General features: G+C 42.3%; 1 protein-coding gene across 1 annotated transcript in view; it reads right to left on the bottom strand.

Annotated features, from left to right (window-relative positions):
* Positions 1-39: 39 nt before the first annotated feature.
* Positions 40-17790, bottom strand: part of efhd1 (EF-hand domain family, member D1) — a 22090-nt gene continuing 4339 nt past the window's right edge. Inside the window, exons 2-4 of the mRNA XM_021588375.2 lie at positions 10083-10230; positions 6245-6379; positions 40-877 (exon numbers count right to left, since the gene is read on the bottom strand). Coding sequence (XP_021444050.1) covers positions 743-877; positions 6245-6379; positions 10083-10230 — 418 coding nt within the window. The 3' untranslated portion in view covers positions 40-742. The remainder of the gene's footprint in view (positions 878-6244; positions 6380-10082; positions 10231-17790) is intronic.

The following is a 17790-nucleotide window of genomic DNA, read 5'->3' as shown; positions in this document are numbered from 1 at the left end:
ATCATTAGAATACACACATTATTGAGAAAGCAGACAGAATGTGATTACCATTGTTTTATTTATGGAAAAATACAATACATCCATTTCCTTTTAATTTCAGAACACATAAGACAACATATTGCTACAGTGTTACATGATGGTATGTTTCTAGAAATTAAACAAACATGGATTACAGGTCAGTATAATATAATAATAATATACAATATAATAGTACAATCTGCCAAAAGTAAAAACGTAGATTCACAGAGTGATTTTGAAAATGTGAGAAACTGTTTTTGACACAGGTATTGTAACATTCCTTTGCCTTCTACACATAAATTGGTCAATACATTGCTCCACAAAACCTTTTCAGTATGGAACATCAAACAATTAAATGATTCATGGCAAATAGAACAATCTATTTCCTTAAAATAGGCATGACCTCACTGTTTGAAAACATGTGAGAATATTGTGTATAATAGCTAATACAATCATATTAATTAGAACAATAATAACAACAATCAATCATAATAGCCATATCATAACAATAACCGTATTAGCAATCTCTTGCATTATTCAATAAAATACTCTTATTTGTGTATTCAGGGAGGCTGTGGAACTACTTTAAAACCTCCCTTCCAGTGCATGTAAGTCTGCGTGTGATCATGGACGTTTTAGTGTGTGTGTGTGTGTGTGTGTGTGTGTGTGTGTGTGTGTGTGTGTGTGTGTGTGTGTGTGTGTGTGTTTTAGTGTGTCTACTGTGTTAAGAGCAGAAGGCAGACTGCAGCTCTTTGAAAGCAGCCTGTCTCCGTTTCCTATCTAGCTCCTGTCTCTTCCGTTCCTCCTGCTCCTCTCGGATCTCAGCCTCAAACTTACTGCCCACCTTCAGAGCCTGCACCTGCACCATACAACACAATTAGATCTACAGTACAGCAAGGATTATATAACACCACTCTAAACATTGGATGATGTAACAGACTCAAAAACAGCACAGAACACACACACTGTCACTGTATTTCTCTTTCTACCACTAGAGGTTGGATGTGGCATAAGACATGCTGATGTAGAACCCTGTTATGATGGGAAAGATGAAGAATAAATCAGGCCAGCTAATGTACGTCAGTTCTTAAAATAGCTGAGTGCTATACATCTGGGACACATGTCACACACCCTTCCCTTGTCCAATCAACCTGGTTTGTCATGGGCATTGATTCTATAACATTGACACATAACCAACCTTTTCTCACACATACATACACTACCGTTTAAAAGTTTGGGATCACTTAAATGTCCTTGTTTTCCATGAAAACATACATGAAATGAGTTGCAAAAATGAATAGGAAATATAGTCAAGACGTTGACAAGGATATAAATAATGATTTTTAATTGAAATAGTAGTGTCCTTCAAACTTTGCTTTCCTCAAAGAATCCCCCATTTGCAGCAATTACAGCCTTGCAGACCTTTGGTATTCTAGTTGTCAATTTGTTGAGGTAATCTGAAGAGTTTTCACCCCATGCTTCCTGAAGCACCTCCCACAAGTTGGATTGGCTTGATGGGCACTTCTTACGTACCATACGGTCAAGCTGCTCCCACAACAGCTCAACAGGGTTGAGATCCGGTGACTGTGCTGGCCACTCCATTATAGACAGAATACCAGCTGACTGCTTCTTCCCTAAATAGCTATTGCATAGTTTGTAGCTGTGCTTTGGGTCATTGTCCTGTAGTAGGAGGATATTGGCTCCAATTAAGCGCCGTCCACAGGGTATGTGGCAGCCTTCCCTCTTCAAGATCCCTGTTACCCTGTACAAATCTCCACATATATCACCACCAAAGCACCCCCAGACCATCACATTGCCTCCACCATGCTTGACAGATGGCATCAAGCACTCCTCCAGCATCTTTTCATTTTTTTCTGCATCTCACGAATGTTCTTCTTTGTGATCCGAATACCTCAAACTTAGATTAGTCTGTCCATAACACTTTTTTCCAATCTTCCTCTGTCCAGTGTTTGTGTTCTTTTGCTTAATCTTTTACTTTTATTGGCCAGTCTGAGATATGGCTTTTCTTTGCAACTCTGCCTAGAAGGCCAGCATTCCGGAGTCACCTCTTCACTGTTGATGTTGAGACTGGAGTTTTGCGGGTACTATTTAATGAAGCTGCCAGTTGAGGACTTGTGATGTGTCTGTTTCTCAAACTTGACACTCTAATGTACTTGCTCAGTTGTGCACCAGGGCCTCCCACTTCTCTTTCTATTCTGGCTAGAGCCAGTTTGCACTGTTCTGTGAAGGGAGCAGTACACAGCGTTGTACCAGATCTTCAGTTTCTTGGCAAATTCTCGCATTGAAAAGCCTTCATTTCTCAGAACAAGAATAGACTGACTAGTTTCAGAAGAAAGGTCTTTGTTTCTGGCCATTTTGAGCCTGTAATCAAACCCACAAATGCTGATGCTCCAGATACTCAACTAGTCTAAAGAAGGCCAGTTGTATTGCTTCTTTAATCAGGACAACAGTTTTCAGCTGTGCTAACATAATTGCAAAAGGTTTTTCGAATGATCAATTATACTTTTAAAATGATCAACTTGGATTAGCTAGCACAACGTGCCATTGGAACACAGGAGTGGTAGTTACTGATAATTGGTCTCTGTACACCTATGTAGATATCCCATTAAAAATCAGGCGTATCCAGCTACAAAAGTCATTTACAATATTAACAATGTCTCACTGTATTTCTGATCCATTTTATGTTATTTTAATGGACAAAAAAATAGATTCTTTCAAAAACAAGGACATTTGTAAGTGACCCCAAACTTTTGAACGGTAGTGTACATACAGTACCAGTCAAAAGGTTGAACACACCTACTAATTTAATGGTTTCTTTATTTTTACTATTTTCTACATTGTAGAATAATAGTGAAGACATCAAAACTATGAAATAACACATATGGTATCATGTAGTAACCAAATTAAACCCGATTAATGAGGTAGTCACCTGGAATGCATTTCAATTAAAATGTGTGCTTTGTTAAAAGTTAATTTGTGGAATTTCTTTCCTTCTAATGCATTTCAGCCAATCAGCTGTGTTGTGACATGGTAGGTGTAGTATACAGAAGATAGCCGTATTTGGTAAAAGACCAAGTCCATATTATGGCAAGAACAGCTCAAAAAAGCAAAGAGAAAAGATAGTCCATCATTACTTTACAACATGGTCAGCCAATTCAGAACATTTCAAGAACTTTGAACGTTTCTTCAAGTGCAGTCGCAAAAACCATCAAGCACTATGATGAAACTGGCTCTCATGAGGACCGCCACAGGAAAGGAAGACCCAGAGTTACCTCGGCTGCAGAGGAAAAGTTCATTAGAGTTACCAGCCTCACAAATTGCAGCCCAAATAAAATGCTTCACGGAGTTCAAGTAACAGACAGATCTCAACGTCAACTGTTCAGCAGAGAATCAGGCCTTCATGGTCAAATTGCTGCAAAGAAACCACTACTAAAGGACACCAATAAGAAGAAGAGACTTGCTTGGAAATCTGTCCTTTGGTCGGATTAATCCAAATTTGAGATTTCTGGTTCCAACCACCTTGTCTTTGTGAGATGCAGAGTAGGTGAACAGATGATCTCTGCATGTGTGATTCCCACCATGAAGCATGGAGGAGGTGTGATGGTGCTTTGCAGGTGCTTTGCGGGTGATACAGTCTGTGATTTATTTAGAATTCAAGGCACACTTAACCAGCATGGCTACCACAGCATTCTGCAGCGATACGCCATCCCATCTCATTTGTTTTTCAACATGTCAATGACCCAACACACCTCCAGGCTGTGTAAGGGCTATTTGACCAAGGTGAGTGATGGACTGCAGCATCAGATGACCTGGCCTCCACAATCACCTGACCTCAACCCAATTGAGATTGTTTGGGATGAGTTGGACCACAGAGTGAAGGAAAAGCAGCCAACAAATCCTCTGCATATGTGGGAACTCCATCAGATGCTGGAAAAGAATGTTGGAAAAGCATTCTTCATGAAGCTGGTTGAGAGAATGCCAAGAGTGTACAAAACTGTCATCAAGGCAAAGCGTGGCTACTTTGAAGAATCTAAAATATAAAAACTATTTTTATTTGTTTAACACTTTTTTGGTTACTAAATTATTCCATATGTGTTATTTCATAGTGTTGAAGTCTTCACTATTATTATACAATGTAGAAAATAGTAAAAAAATAAAGAAAAACCCTTAAATGAGTAGGTGTCCAAACTTTTGACTGGTAACTGTACACACACACACGCACGCACGCACGCACACACACACACACACACACACACACACACACACACACACTAGAGGTCGACCGATTAATCAGAATGGCCGATTAATTAGGGCCGATTTCAAGTGTTCATAATAATCGTAAATCTGTATTTTTGGGCGCCGATTTTGCCAAATCGTTTTTTTATATACCTTTATTTAACTAGGCAAGTCAGTTAAGAACACATTCTTATTTTCAATGACGGCCTAGGAACGGTGGGTTAACTGCCTTGTTCAGGGGCAGAACAAAAGATTTTCACCTTGTCAGCTCGGGGGATCCAATCTTGCAACCCTACAGTTACTAATGCAATGCTCTAACCACCTGCCTCCCATTGTACTCCACGAGGAGCCTGCCTGTTACGTGAATGCAGTAGAAGCCCAGGTAAGTTGCTAGCTAGCATTAAACTTATCTTATAAAAAACAATCAATCAATCATAATCAATAGTGGTTGATGATATTACTAGTTTATCTATCGTGTCCTGCGTTGAATATAATCAATGCAACGCTGGGGGATGATTTAACAAAAGCGCATTTGCGAAAAAATCACAATCGTTGGACGACTGTACCTAACCATAAACACCAATGCCTTTCTTAAAATCAATACACAGAAGTATATATTTTTAAACCTGCATATTTAGCTTCAAGAAATCCAGGTTAGCAGGCAATATTAACCAGGTGAAATTGTGTCATTTCTCTTGCATTCATTGCACGCAGAGTCAGGGTATTTGCAACAGTTTGGGTAGCCTGGCTCATTGCAAACTAATTTGCCAGAATTTTACGTAATTATGACATAACATTGAAGGTTGTGCAATGTAACAAGAATATTTAGACTTGGGGATGCCACCCATTAGATAAAATACCGAACGGTTCCGTATTTCACTGAAATAATAAACGTTTTGTTTTCGAAATGATAGTTTCTGGATTCTACCATATTAATGACCAAAGGCTCGTATTTCTGTGTGTTATTATGTTCTAATTAAGTATTGGATTTGATAGAGCAGTCTGACTGAGCGATGGTAGGCAGCAGCAGGCTCGTAAGCATTCATTCAAACAGCACTTTTGTGCGTTTTGCCAGCAGCTCTTCGCAAGCACAGCACTGTTTATGACTTCAAGCCTATCAGCCTAATGGCTGGTGTAACCGATGTGAAATGGCTAGCTAGTTAGCTGGGTGTGCGCTAATAGCGTTTCAAACGTCACTCGCTCTGAGACTTGGAGTAGTTATTCCCCTTGCTCTGCAAGGGCTGCGGCTTTTGTGGAGCGATGGGTAACGCTGCTTCGAGTGTGGCTTTTATCGATGAGTTCCTGGTTCGAGCCCAGGTAGGGGCGAGGAGAGGGACGGAAGCTATACTGTTACACTGGCAATACTATAGTGCCTATAAGAACATCCAATAGTCAAAGGTATATGAAATACAAATGGTATAGAGAGAAATAGTCCTATAAATACTATATTAACAACAACCTAAAACCTCTTACCTTGGAATATTGAAGTCTCATGTTAAAAGGAACCACCAATTTCCATATGTTCTTATGTTCTGAGCAAGGAACTCAACCTTTTTTACATGGCACATATTGCACTTTTACTTCTCCAACACTTTGTTTTTGCATTATTTAAACCAAATTGAACATGTTTCATTATTTATTTGAGGCTAAATTGATCTTTATTGATGTATTGTATTAAGTTAAAATAAGTGTTCATTCAGTATTGTTGTAATTGTCATTATTACAAATACATTTTAAAAATTGTCCGATTAATCGGTATCGGCTTTTTTGGTCCTCCAATAATCGGTATCGGTGTTGAAAAATCTAAATCGGTCAACCTCTAACACACACACACACACACACACACACACACACACACACACACACACACACACACACACACACACACACACACACACACACACACACACACACACACACACACACACTCTCTATCTCTCTCTCTCCTTTTCCTCCATCCCAGTCCTACCTTAGCCTCGAAAAAGGCCCGTGCCCCCATGACTCCCTCTGTGGAGACGTCTATCTCAGACAGTCTGGCCAGAGCCATCAGACCACTCTCCTCCAGCAGCTCGCCGGCAGCTGCTCGCCTGAAGATCAGCAGGAACTGGAGGAGAAAGGAAAACATCAAGGTGGGTAAGAGAGGCTCAGGCAGAACTATGCATATCGATACTTTTTAGGTCAGTAGATTGTAGAATATATACATAGATACAGAGTTTTATTACAGTGCACTGCAAATTGTGAAATAAACAGAATATGTTATTGTAGGTCGTTTTTTGCTCTAAAATGGCTATGAAAAGACTTTTTTTGTCAAATATAGGGTCCTACATTTAATGTACTGTCACAACAATTGTGTTTCATAGCTTGCAATCCCTACAAAGCTTCACTTAAGTGATCATGCCCAAGAAGCCCGTGTTTGGAGGATACATTGGCACGGGTGTTCGTCCGGTAAACTGTGCCAAAATATCCTCCAAACACCGGCCATTGAGGGCATTATCACTTTTGTATAACGGGTTACCAACATATTCAAATAATGATGGACATATTTTCATTAAAAAGTTATTTTTATGAATTTTTTCATACTATTTCATCCTTCCACAAGATATAGTCCCGACACAAATCTAGGGTTGCTACCCAAGCTGGGTGGTCGTTCGTTCTATTGTTCCGGTTGTTAGAGACGCGACCCATACGTTCAGTCTTTTTTTTCTGTATCCATGGACGCGAGCGACCCAGTCGTTTGTTCTAAATGTAGCTTTGCAATACTGGCTGGCAATGTTCTTATCCCTTACTTGCTAGCTAGCCAACTACGGCTTACTTACAGTCACTTCAAAAAGTGCAGCCAGAATAACAGCAAAGTAGCTGCATTTGCATTTGTTTAAGCTGCTTTCTAGAGACATTTATTTGTATACATCCGTAACAATGAGATAATGAGGCACGATTTCACCTGGCATAGAAAATGTGCTCACTCGTCAGGACACTGTTGTTCAGAGGAGCTAGCCAGCAACCAAGCTAACACAATCACTTCAAACTGAAGCTGGAAAGACTGCGAACTAGCTGCACTTCGTTTCGTTTGACCTTTTATTATGATTTATTTTCTCCCCAATTTCGATCTTGTCATAATTTCTACAAATCCCCAATGGGCTTGGGATGCGAAGGTCGAGTCATGTGTCCTCCAAAACATGACACACCTGACTGCACTTCTTAACATCCGCCCGCTTAATCCCAAAGCCAGCCGCACCAATGTGTCAGAGGAAACACCATTCAACTGCCCGCAGGCGCCTGGCTCGCCACAAGGAGTCGCTAGAGCGCGATGATCAAAGTAAATCATTTAGAAGTGATAACTGTTCCTTCTAATATCATAGCATCATGTAGAAGTTATAACTGTTCCTTCTAATATCTGTGTCATAAAATCATATAGACATTATAACAACTGTTCATGTCTGTGGGTTTAGTGTCGGAACTGTCCTCCTAAGAAAAGTACTTTCCGTGTGTGACCTTGGTGTAGCAACCTGATATCAATCAATCAAATGTATTTTAGAAAGTTGTTTTTACATCAGCAGTTGTCACAGAGTGCCATACTGATACCCAGCCTAAAACCACAAAGAGCAAGCAATGCAGATGTAGAAGCAGAGTGGCTAGGAAAACCTCTAGAGATGAACCAGGCTCTGAGGGGTGATAGAATTCCCCATCTAGCTGGCCCCATCTAGCCTGACCACCAGTGGTCCTAGGGGAACTGTGCTGTGTAATGGGATATGTCTGTGTGGAACTCCAATCAAGAGAATGAGAGGCAGAGAGAAGCAAGGATTGGTCGAGTCAACGCCCCAGAGCTGAAACACAACAGAGTCTTTGTATGTCTCTGTTCAGCTGCTCCTATCACCTGTTTAACCCTGTGAGTGAACACTAACTGTAAGTTGCTCTGGATAAGAGTGTCTGCTAAATGACTAAAATGTCAAATGTAAATGAGTGTGTGAGAGAGGGAGAGAGGGGGAGAGAAGGGGAGATAGAGGGGGTAGGAAAGATAAGGAGAGAGAGGGAGGGAGAAGTGAGAGGAAGGGGATAGGAAAGAGATTGAGGGAGGCGGGGGAGTGGGTGGGAGAAGGGAGAGGGAGGGGGTAGGAAAGAGAAGGAGGGAGACAGGGAGAGTGGGAGGAAGAAGATAGAGGGAAGGGGTAGAAAAGAGAAGGAGAGCCCTAGGACAGCAACATCAACACAATTAGACCCAACCAAATCATGAGAAAACAAAAAGATAATTACTTGAAACATTGGAAGGAATTTACCAAATAACAGAGCAAACTAGAATGCTATTTGGCCCTAAACAGAGGGTACACAGTGGCAGAATACCTGACCACTGTGACTGACCCACAATTAAGGAAAGTTTTGACTGTGTACAGACTCAGTGAGCACAGCCTTGCTATTAAGAGACCCCCCCCCCCATACACACAGAGTGATATTGAGACACAGCCTTTTACAGACAGTCCTGAGAGCAGTGCAGTGCCTTCAGAAAGTATTCATACCTCTTGACTTATTACACATTTTTGTTGTTACAGCCTGAATTCAAAATTGCGAGAAAAACCCCAATAATAATGTTTTAGGTTATTGTCCTGCTGAAAGGTGAATTCCTCTCCTAGTGTCTGGTGGAAAACAGACTGAACCAGGTTTTCTCTAGGATTTTGCCTGTGCTTAGCTCCATTCCGTAAATGATCCTAAATTATCCTGAAAAACTCCCCTGTCCTTAAAGATTACAAGCATACCCATAACATGACCCAGCCACCACTATGCTTGAAAATATGGAGAGTGGTACTCAGTAATGTGTTGTATTGGATTTGCCACAAACATAACACTTCATATTCAGGACAAAAAGTTAATTGCTTTGCCACATGTTTTGCAGTATTAATTTAGTGCCTTGTTTCAAAGAGGATGCATGTATTGGAATATTTGTATTCTGTACAGGCTTCCTTCTTTTCACTCTGTCAATTAGGTTAGTATTGTGGAGTAACTACAATGTTGTTGGTCCATTCTTTCTCCTATCAACTCTGTAACTGTTTTAAAGTCACCATTGGCATCATGGTGAAATCTCTGAGAGGTTTCCTTCCTCTCCGGCTACTGAGTTTGGAAGGACACCTGTATCATTGTAGTGACTGGGTGTATTGATACACCATCCAAAGTGCAATAAAAATGTTACATGTTCAAAGGGATATTCAATGTCTGTTGTTTTATTTTTAATCATCTGCCAATAGGGGCACTTCTTTGCGAGGCATTAGAAAACCTCCCTGGTCTTTGTGTTTGAATCTGTGTTTGAAATTCACTGTTCGACTGAGGGACCTTACAGATAATGTTTGGGGTACATTAATGTCATTTAAAAAATCATGTTTAACATTAGTATTGCAACTTATTATGTGACTTGTTAAGCACATTTACACTCCTGAACGTATTTAGGTTTGCCATAACAAAGGGATTGAAAACGTATTAACTCAAGACATTTCAGCTTTTCCTTTTTGATTCATTCGCAAAAATTCTAAACATAAAAATAACATGTTTCTACTTTGACATTATGGGGTATTGTGTGTAGGCCAATGACAACAAAAATATCAATTGAATCCATTTTAAATTCAGATTGTAACACAGCAAAATGTTGGAAAGTCAAGTGTGAATACTTTCTGAAGGCACTATATGTTTTACTGCAGTTAAAAAATACACACTGTAATTAACAGGCCTCTATGAGGCACACACACACACACACACACACACACACACACACACACACACACACAGGGAAATTGACATGGAAGTAGACAATACAGTACACACACCTCTCTGTAGCTCAGCTTGCCGTCGAAGTCCTCATCCACCTCTTTGATCATGTTCTTGAGGCCCAGGTGGGTCTGAGGAGCCCCCAGCTTCTCCATCATCATCTTCAGCTCCATCAGGTCTATGAAGCCATCCTTACCACTGTCAAACCTACAGAGAGAAGAGGGTTGATCCATGAACTTACATTATAACAGCACAACTCTATGAAGCCTTCCTTACCCTGTCAAACCTACCTACACTATACTGTATATACACAATGTGGACACCCCTTCAAATTAGTGGCTATTTAAGCCACACCCGTTACTGACAGGTGTATAAAATAGAGCACACAGCCATGCAAATACCACCATACCACCTACGTTTCCAACAAGTCGTCAGTTTGTCAAATTTCTGCCCTGCTAGAGTTGCCCTGGTCAACCGTAGGTGCTGTTATTGTGAAGTGGAAACGTCTAGGCCACTCAAGCTCACAGAATGGTACCGCAGAGTGTTGAAGTGTGTAGTGCATAAAAATCATCTGTCCTCAGTTGCAACACTCAATTTCGAGTTCTAAACTAGCTCTGGAAGCAATGTCAGCACAAGAACTGTTCGTCGGGAGGTTCATTAAATGGGTTTTCAAGGCTGAGCATCCTAAGATCACCATGCACAATGCCAAGTGTTGGCTGGAGTAATATGCACCTCAGCCACGCTCAAGGTCCTAAACGATATCTTAACCGCCATCGATAAGAAACATTACTGTGCAGCCGTATTCATTGATCTGGCCAAGGCTTTTGACTCTGTCAATCACCACATCCTCATCGGCAGACTCAACAGCCTTGGTTTCTCAAATGATTGCCTCGCCTGGTTCACCAACTACTTCTCTGATAGAGTTCAGTGTGTCAAATCTGAGGGTCTGTTGTCCGGACCTCTGGCAGTCTCTATGGGGGTGCCACAGGGTTCAATTCTTGGACCGACTCTCTTCTCTGTATACATCAATGAGGTCGCTCTTGCTGCTGGTGAGTCTCTGATCCACCTATACGCAGACGACACCATTCTGTATACTTCCGGCCCTTCTTTGGACACTGTGTTAACAACCCTCCAGGCAAGCTTCAATGCCATACAACTCTCCTTCCGTGGCCTCCAATTGCTCTTAAATACAAGTAAAACTAAATGCATGCTCTTCAACCGATCACTACCTGCACCTACCCGCCTGTCCAACATCACTACTCTGGACGGCTCTGACTTAGAATACGTGGACAACTACAAATACTTAGGTGTCTGGTTAGACTGTAAACTCTCCTTCCAGACCCATATCAAACATCTCCAATCCAAAGTTAAATCTAGAATTGGCTTCCTATTTCGCAACAAAGCATCCTTCACTCATGCTGCCAAACATACCCTTGTAAAACTGACCATCCTACCAATCCTCGACTTTGGCGATGTAATTTACAAAATAGCCTCCAATACCCTACTCAACAAATTGGATGCAGTCTATCACAGTGCAATCCGTTTTGTCACCAAAGCCCCATATACTACCCACCATTGCGACCTGTACGCTCTCGTTGGCTGGCCCTCGCTTCATACTCGTCGCCAAACCCACTGGCTCCATGTCATCTACAAGACCCTGCTAGGTAAAGTCCCCCCTTATCTCAGCTCGCTGGTCACCATAGCATCTCCCACCTGTAGCACACGCTCCAGCAGGTATATCTCTCTAGTCACCCCCAAAACCAATTCTTTCTTTGGCCGTCTCTCTTTCCAGTTCTCTGCTGCCAATGACTGGAACGAACTACAAAAATCTCTGAAACTGGAAACACTTATCTCCCTCACTAGCTTTAAGCACCAACTGTCAGAGCAGCTCACAGATTACTGCACCTGTACATAGCCCACCTATAATTTAGCCCTATCAACTACCTCTTTCCCAACTGTATTTAATTTATTTATTTATTTTGCTCCTTTGCACCCCATTATTTTTTTATTTCTACTTTGCACATTCTTCCATTGCAAAACTACCATTCCAGTGTTTTACTTGCTATATTGTATTTACCTTGCCACCAAGGCCTTTTTTGCCTTTACCTCCCTTCTCACCTCATTTGCTCACATTGTATATAGACTTGTTTATACTTTATTATTGACTGTATGTTTGTTTTACTCCATGTGTAACTCTGTGTTGTTGTATCTGTCAAACTGCTTTGCTTTATCTTGGCCAGGTCGCAATTGTAAATGAGAACTTGTTCTCAACTTGCCTACCTGGTTAAATAAAGGTAAAATAAATAAATAAATAAAAATATGAAGCTCGCCTCCATTGGACTCTGGAACAGTGGAAACACATTTTCTGGAGTGATGAATCAGCTTCACCATCTGGCAGTCCGACGCACAAATCTGGGTTTGGCGGCTGCCAGGAGAACGCTACCTGCCCAAATGCATAGTGCCAACTGTAAAGTTTGGTGGAGGAGGAATTATGGTCTGGGGCTGTTTTTTATGGTTCGGGTTAGGCCCCTTAGTTCCAGTGAAGGGAAATCTTAACGCTAAAGCAGTTATTGACATTCTAGACACAAGCATTTCGCTACACCTGCAATAACATCTGCTAGACACGTGTATGTGACCAATACAATTTGATCTGATTTAGAAGATTCTGTGCTTCCAACTTTGTGGCAACAGTTTGGGGGAGGAACTTTTATGTTTCAGCTTGACAAGGCCCCGTGCACAAGGCGAGGTCCATACAGAAATGGTTTGTCAAGATCAGTATGGAAAAACTTGTCTGGCATGCACAGAGCACTGACCTCAACCCCATTGAATACATTTGGGATGAATTGGAACGCATACTGTGAGCCAGGCGTAATCGCCCAACATCAGTGCCTGACCTCACTAATGCTCTTGTGGCTGAATGGAAGCAAGTCCCCGCAGCAATGTTCCAACACCTACTTGAAAGCCATCCCAGAAGAGTGCCCATGATTCTGGTATGAGATGTTTGATGAGCAGGTGTCCACATACTTGGTCATGTAGTGTACAGACATACAGCCAGGGAGAAAGGAAGGTACACAGACATTACACTACCTCACATTAAATTACCAGGAGAGGAAACATGTAATGTCTGTTTGTCAAAAAGGACAACAACTATGGGTAATAGATAGTTATATAGTCAACAACTAAAGCCCAGTGGTGTTTCTCATGGTCAGCTCAAATGCTCAGCAAAACCTCATGGCTCTAGTAAGCTATGTGCCAAGTTCAGCCTAGACTGGCTGACAGGCACAATGTGGTGAAAGGCATCTATACCCTGAGTCTGAACAGACAGCCACATCTAGACATAGAGATACAGGCCCTAAGCCTACCAATGACATTAAACACACACACGCACGCACGCACGTACACACACACACACACACACACACACACACACACACACACGCACACACACACACACACGCACACGCACACACGCACACACACACACACAGGAGAGACAGATATATTGTGATAAAGGTCTGATGTCGGGAATAGCGATCCGGGTGGTCGAACCTAACCAGACAGTCCCCTGATAGCTGTATGCGCTTGACTGACACACACACACACCAACTTTCCCTGATCAATCACAGTTAAACTCGCCACACTCACAACACACTCATTTGTCATCAGACACAAAGCAGATTAATTAAGGGCTTTGGGGGTCCTAGAGAAACAGATCAGGTGAATCATTGAAAAACAGAGAGAGACATGACTGAGTGAGATGCAGATAGAGCAGCAGTGTGTGTGTGTGTGTGTGTGTGTGTGTGTGTGTGTGTGTGTGTGTGTGTGTGTGTGTGTGTGTGTGTGTGTGTGTGTGTGTGTGTGTGTGTGTGTGTGTGTGTGTGTGTGTGTGTGTGTTTGAGAGGGGTCCTGCAAGGAGTCTGTCTGTCTATCTGACACAACAAGTGTTTACAGATCCGTTCACACAGCTGTTCGAGGCACTGGATCTGGGTGTGAGTGAGGAAACACACACTCTCTCTCACACAGACACACACACACACGTGTGCTCCTATCTTGCCGACACCTGAATGGTAGGAGTGTAATCTGGTCAGACCAGAAACCAAAGAGAGCGAGGTCATTGTTTCAGTCCAACTCTTCAAAGGCCATAGGAACTAAACCCCCTCCCTTCAAAACAACCTGATTTAGGACCATTAACTTCCTAACAATCAGCCTAAAGATATCATCAGCTCAGTAGCACAAAGGACCATTGAGTTGAACCCCACCCCATCACTTTAAAGGCAAACCTTGCATTACTAATGCTAAACTCCCATCCCAAAATAAATCATTGTTACTAATACATCCAGCCAATACTATAACTCACCCAATACTATAACTCACCCAATACTGTAACCCACCCAATACTATAACCCACCCAATACTGTAACCCACCCAATACTATAACTCACCCAATACTGTAACCCACCCAATACTATAACCCACCCAATACTATAACCCACCCAATACTGTAACCCACCCAATACTATAACTCACCCAATACTGTAACCCACCCAATACTATAACCCACCCAATACTATAACCCACCCAATACTATAACCCACCCAATACTGTAACCCACCCAATACTATAACCCACCCAATACTATAACTCACCCAATACTATAACCCACCCAATACTGTAACCCACCCAATACTATAACCCACCCAATACTGTAACCCACCCAATACTGTAACCCACCCAATACTATAACCCACCCAATACTGTAACCCACCCAATACTATATCTCACCCAATACTGTAACCCACCCAATACTGTAACCCACCCAATACTATAACCCACCCAATACTATAACTCACCCAATACTATAACCCACCCAATACTGTAACCCACCCAATACTGTAACCCACCCAATACTATAACTCACCCAATACTGTTACCCACCCAATACTATAACTCACCCAATACTGTAACCCACCCAATACTATAACCCACCCAATACTATAACTCACCCAATACCGTAACCCACCCAATACTGTTACACACCCAATACTGTAACCCACCCAATACTGTTACTCACCCAATACTGTAACCCACCCGATACTATAACTCACCCAATACTATAATCCACCCTATACTATAACCCACCCAATACTATAACCCACCCAATACTATAACTCACCCAATACTATAACTCACCCAATACTGTTACCCACCCAATACTGTTACTCACCCAATGCTGTAACCCACCCAATACTATAACCCACCCAATACTATAACTCACCCAATACTGTAACCCACCCAATACTTTAACCCACCCGATACTATAACTCACAGAATACTGTAACCCACCCAATACTATAACTCACCCAATACTGTAACCCACCCAATACTATAACCCACCCAATACTATAACCCACCTAATACTATAACCCACCCAATACTATAACTCACCCAATACTGCAACCCACCCGATACTATAACCCACCCAATACTGTAACCCACCCAATACTATAACCCGCCCAATACTATAACTCACCCAATACTATAACCCACCCAATACTATAACCCACCCAATACTATAACCCGCCCAATACTATAACTCACCCAATACTATAACTCACCCAATACTGTAACCCACCCAATACTATAACCCACCCAATACTGTAACTCACCCAATACTATAACTCACCCAATACTATAACTCACCCAATACTATAACTCACCCAATACTATAACTCACCCAATACTGTAACCCACCCAATACTATAACCCACCCAATACTGTAACCCACCCAATACTGTAACCCATCCAATACTATAACTCACCCAATACTATAACCCACCCAATACTGTAACCCACCCAATACTGTAACCCATCCAATACTATAACTCACCCAATACTGTTACCCACCCAATACTGTAACACTACTCATTCCCCTCACACACACACACACAACACATTTCCTGCAATCTGTGTTCTAAAACTGCTGGTTCCTTTTGGTCCTCCACAGCTGACCAGCATGACAACTGTTCACAGCAATGGATGACCCCAGAGCAGCTTAGCAACTGTCACCTGTACATACAGGACTCACTCCACAGCTTAGTGACAGGTCCTAGTCCAGCTCCTCAGCTGGGTCAGCCAGTATCTCACAATAACAACATGTTATGCTGAAAGAATAGAAAAGCTGTCTAGTCAGAAGCAGTACTATGATCATTAAAATACTACTCTAGGCTACTATTTCAGCCCCAGATTTCTACCACAATCTACCGACTGGAAGTCTGCTGAAAGCTTTGACGTAAGAAAAATAAGAAAGGCTGTTTGGCTATCAAAAACTCAACAGTTAAACGTTGCAAGAAAACATTGTTGTGGAATGTCTTCCATTGTAAGGGAGTGGTGACACAGCCACAGCTACTGTCCATGGTCAGGCCTTATTGTCCCACAGCTAACTTCCTGCAGTATGGTAATTATAGATACCAAGGCTTTCGGCATGGACACTGTATTTTGGTGTTCTCTCTCTCTCTCCATTTCCCTCTCAATCCCTCTCCCTCGCTTTCCCTCTCCCTCCCTCTCTCTCTCTTTCCCTCTCCCTCCCTCTCCCTCCCCTCCCCTCCCCCTCCTTCTCTCTCCCTCTTTATCCATCACCTATACCTCTCTCTCTCTCTCTCTCTCTCTCTCTCTCTCTCTCTCTCTCTCTCTCAGCAGGAGTGTATTCAGGTCAGTCCTGCTGCTATAAGGCGTCTAGTGTCAGAGTGAAGATGGAGCAGGTAAGGGCCGACTGATAGCGTCACATCCTCATATCTAATGCAGCCTGTTTTAGACTAGCGTCAGGCTAGGCACGTGTCTGTGCATTTTCACCCTGGAGACAGGATTATTTGTGGACTCTGGGGGAGAAAACAGAGACATTAGTGAAAAAGCCATCCCTCAGAAATCACAGTGACTAACACTTTACCATCATAGGCTGATTTTAGAGCAGTGACTCAATCAAAAGTCCGAATTGTGACTACACTCAGAAAAAAGGGTTCCAAAAGGATTATTCTGTTGTCCCCATAGGATAACTGTTTTTGGTTTCAAGTAGAACTATTTTGTTCAAAAGTGTTCTACCTGGAACCAAAAGGGTTCTATTTGGAACCAAAAATGGTTCTTCAAAGGATTATCCTATGGGGACAGTCGAAGAACCCTTTTGAATGTGAATGTGGCAAGGGCAGCATCAGGAAAGAGAAAGAGGGTGAGAAGGGGTGAGAATTAATGTGGTGAGGAGGAGTAGACCAATTTTTGATGGGATGAGGCAGAGTGTAAAGGGGTGACAGAAGGGGCAGAATTTAGGATGGAATGGCCCGGCCCTGCCCTCAATCTAGTCTACTCCCGCTTGGAACATTCCAAAGTGCCCCCTCCCTGGCCCTCACCCAAGCTAGGCTCTGTCACCATGACCGCATCCAAGCAAACTTTAGGACACAGACAGACTGGCCACTGTCTAATAAGTGTGCCCCCGCTGAGCATGTGCTTCACCCACATCTAGGTTACCCGCCAGTGGCTAGGTCAGAGGTCAAGTACCCTGCATGCAAAGCTAAGGAGAGCAGGGGGAGATGAAAGATGGGTTGGGTAGATAAAGGAGTCTCAACTCAGAAAATATTGAGTAATGTAAAGACAGTACACCTGACCTTGCCGCTTCAGCCAATGAAAAGCCTATAGAGAGATGATAGGATAAACTAAGGACATGGAGATTTTACAGCACTGGAGGTTTTACAGCACTGGAGGTTTTACAGCACTGGAGGT

Source organism: Oncorhynchus mykiss, chromosome 27 (assembly GCF_013265735.2).
Source record: "Oncorhynchus mykiss isolate Arlee chromosome 27, USDA_OmykA_1.1, whole genome shotgun sequence".
Taxonomy (NCBI): domain Eukaryota; kingdom Metazoa; phylum Chordata; class Actinopteri; order Salmoniformes; family Salmonidae; genus Oncorhynchus; species Oncorhynchus mykiss.
This window is presented reverse-complemented; position numbering and strand designations above follow the sequence as displayed.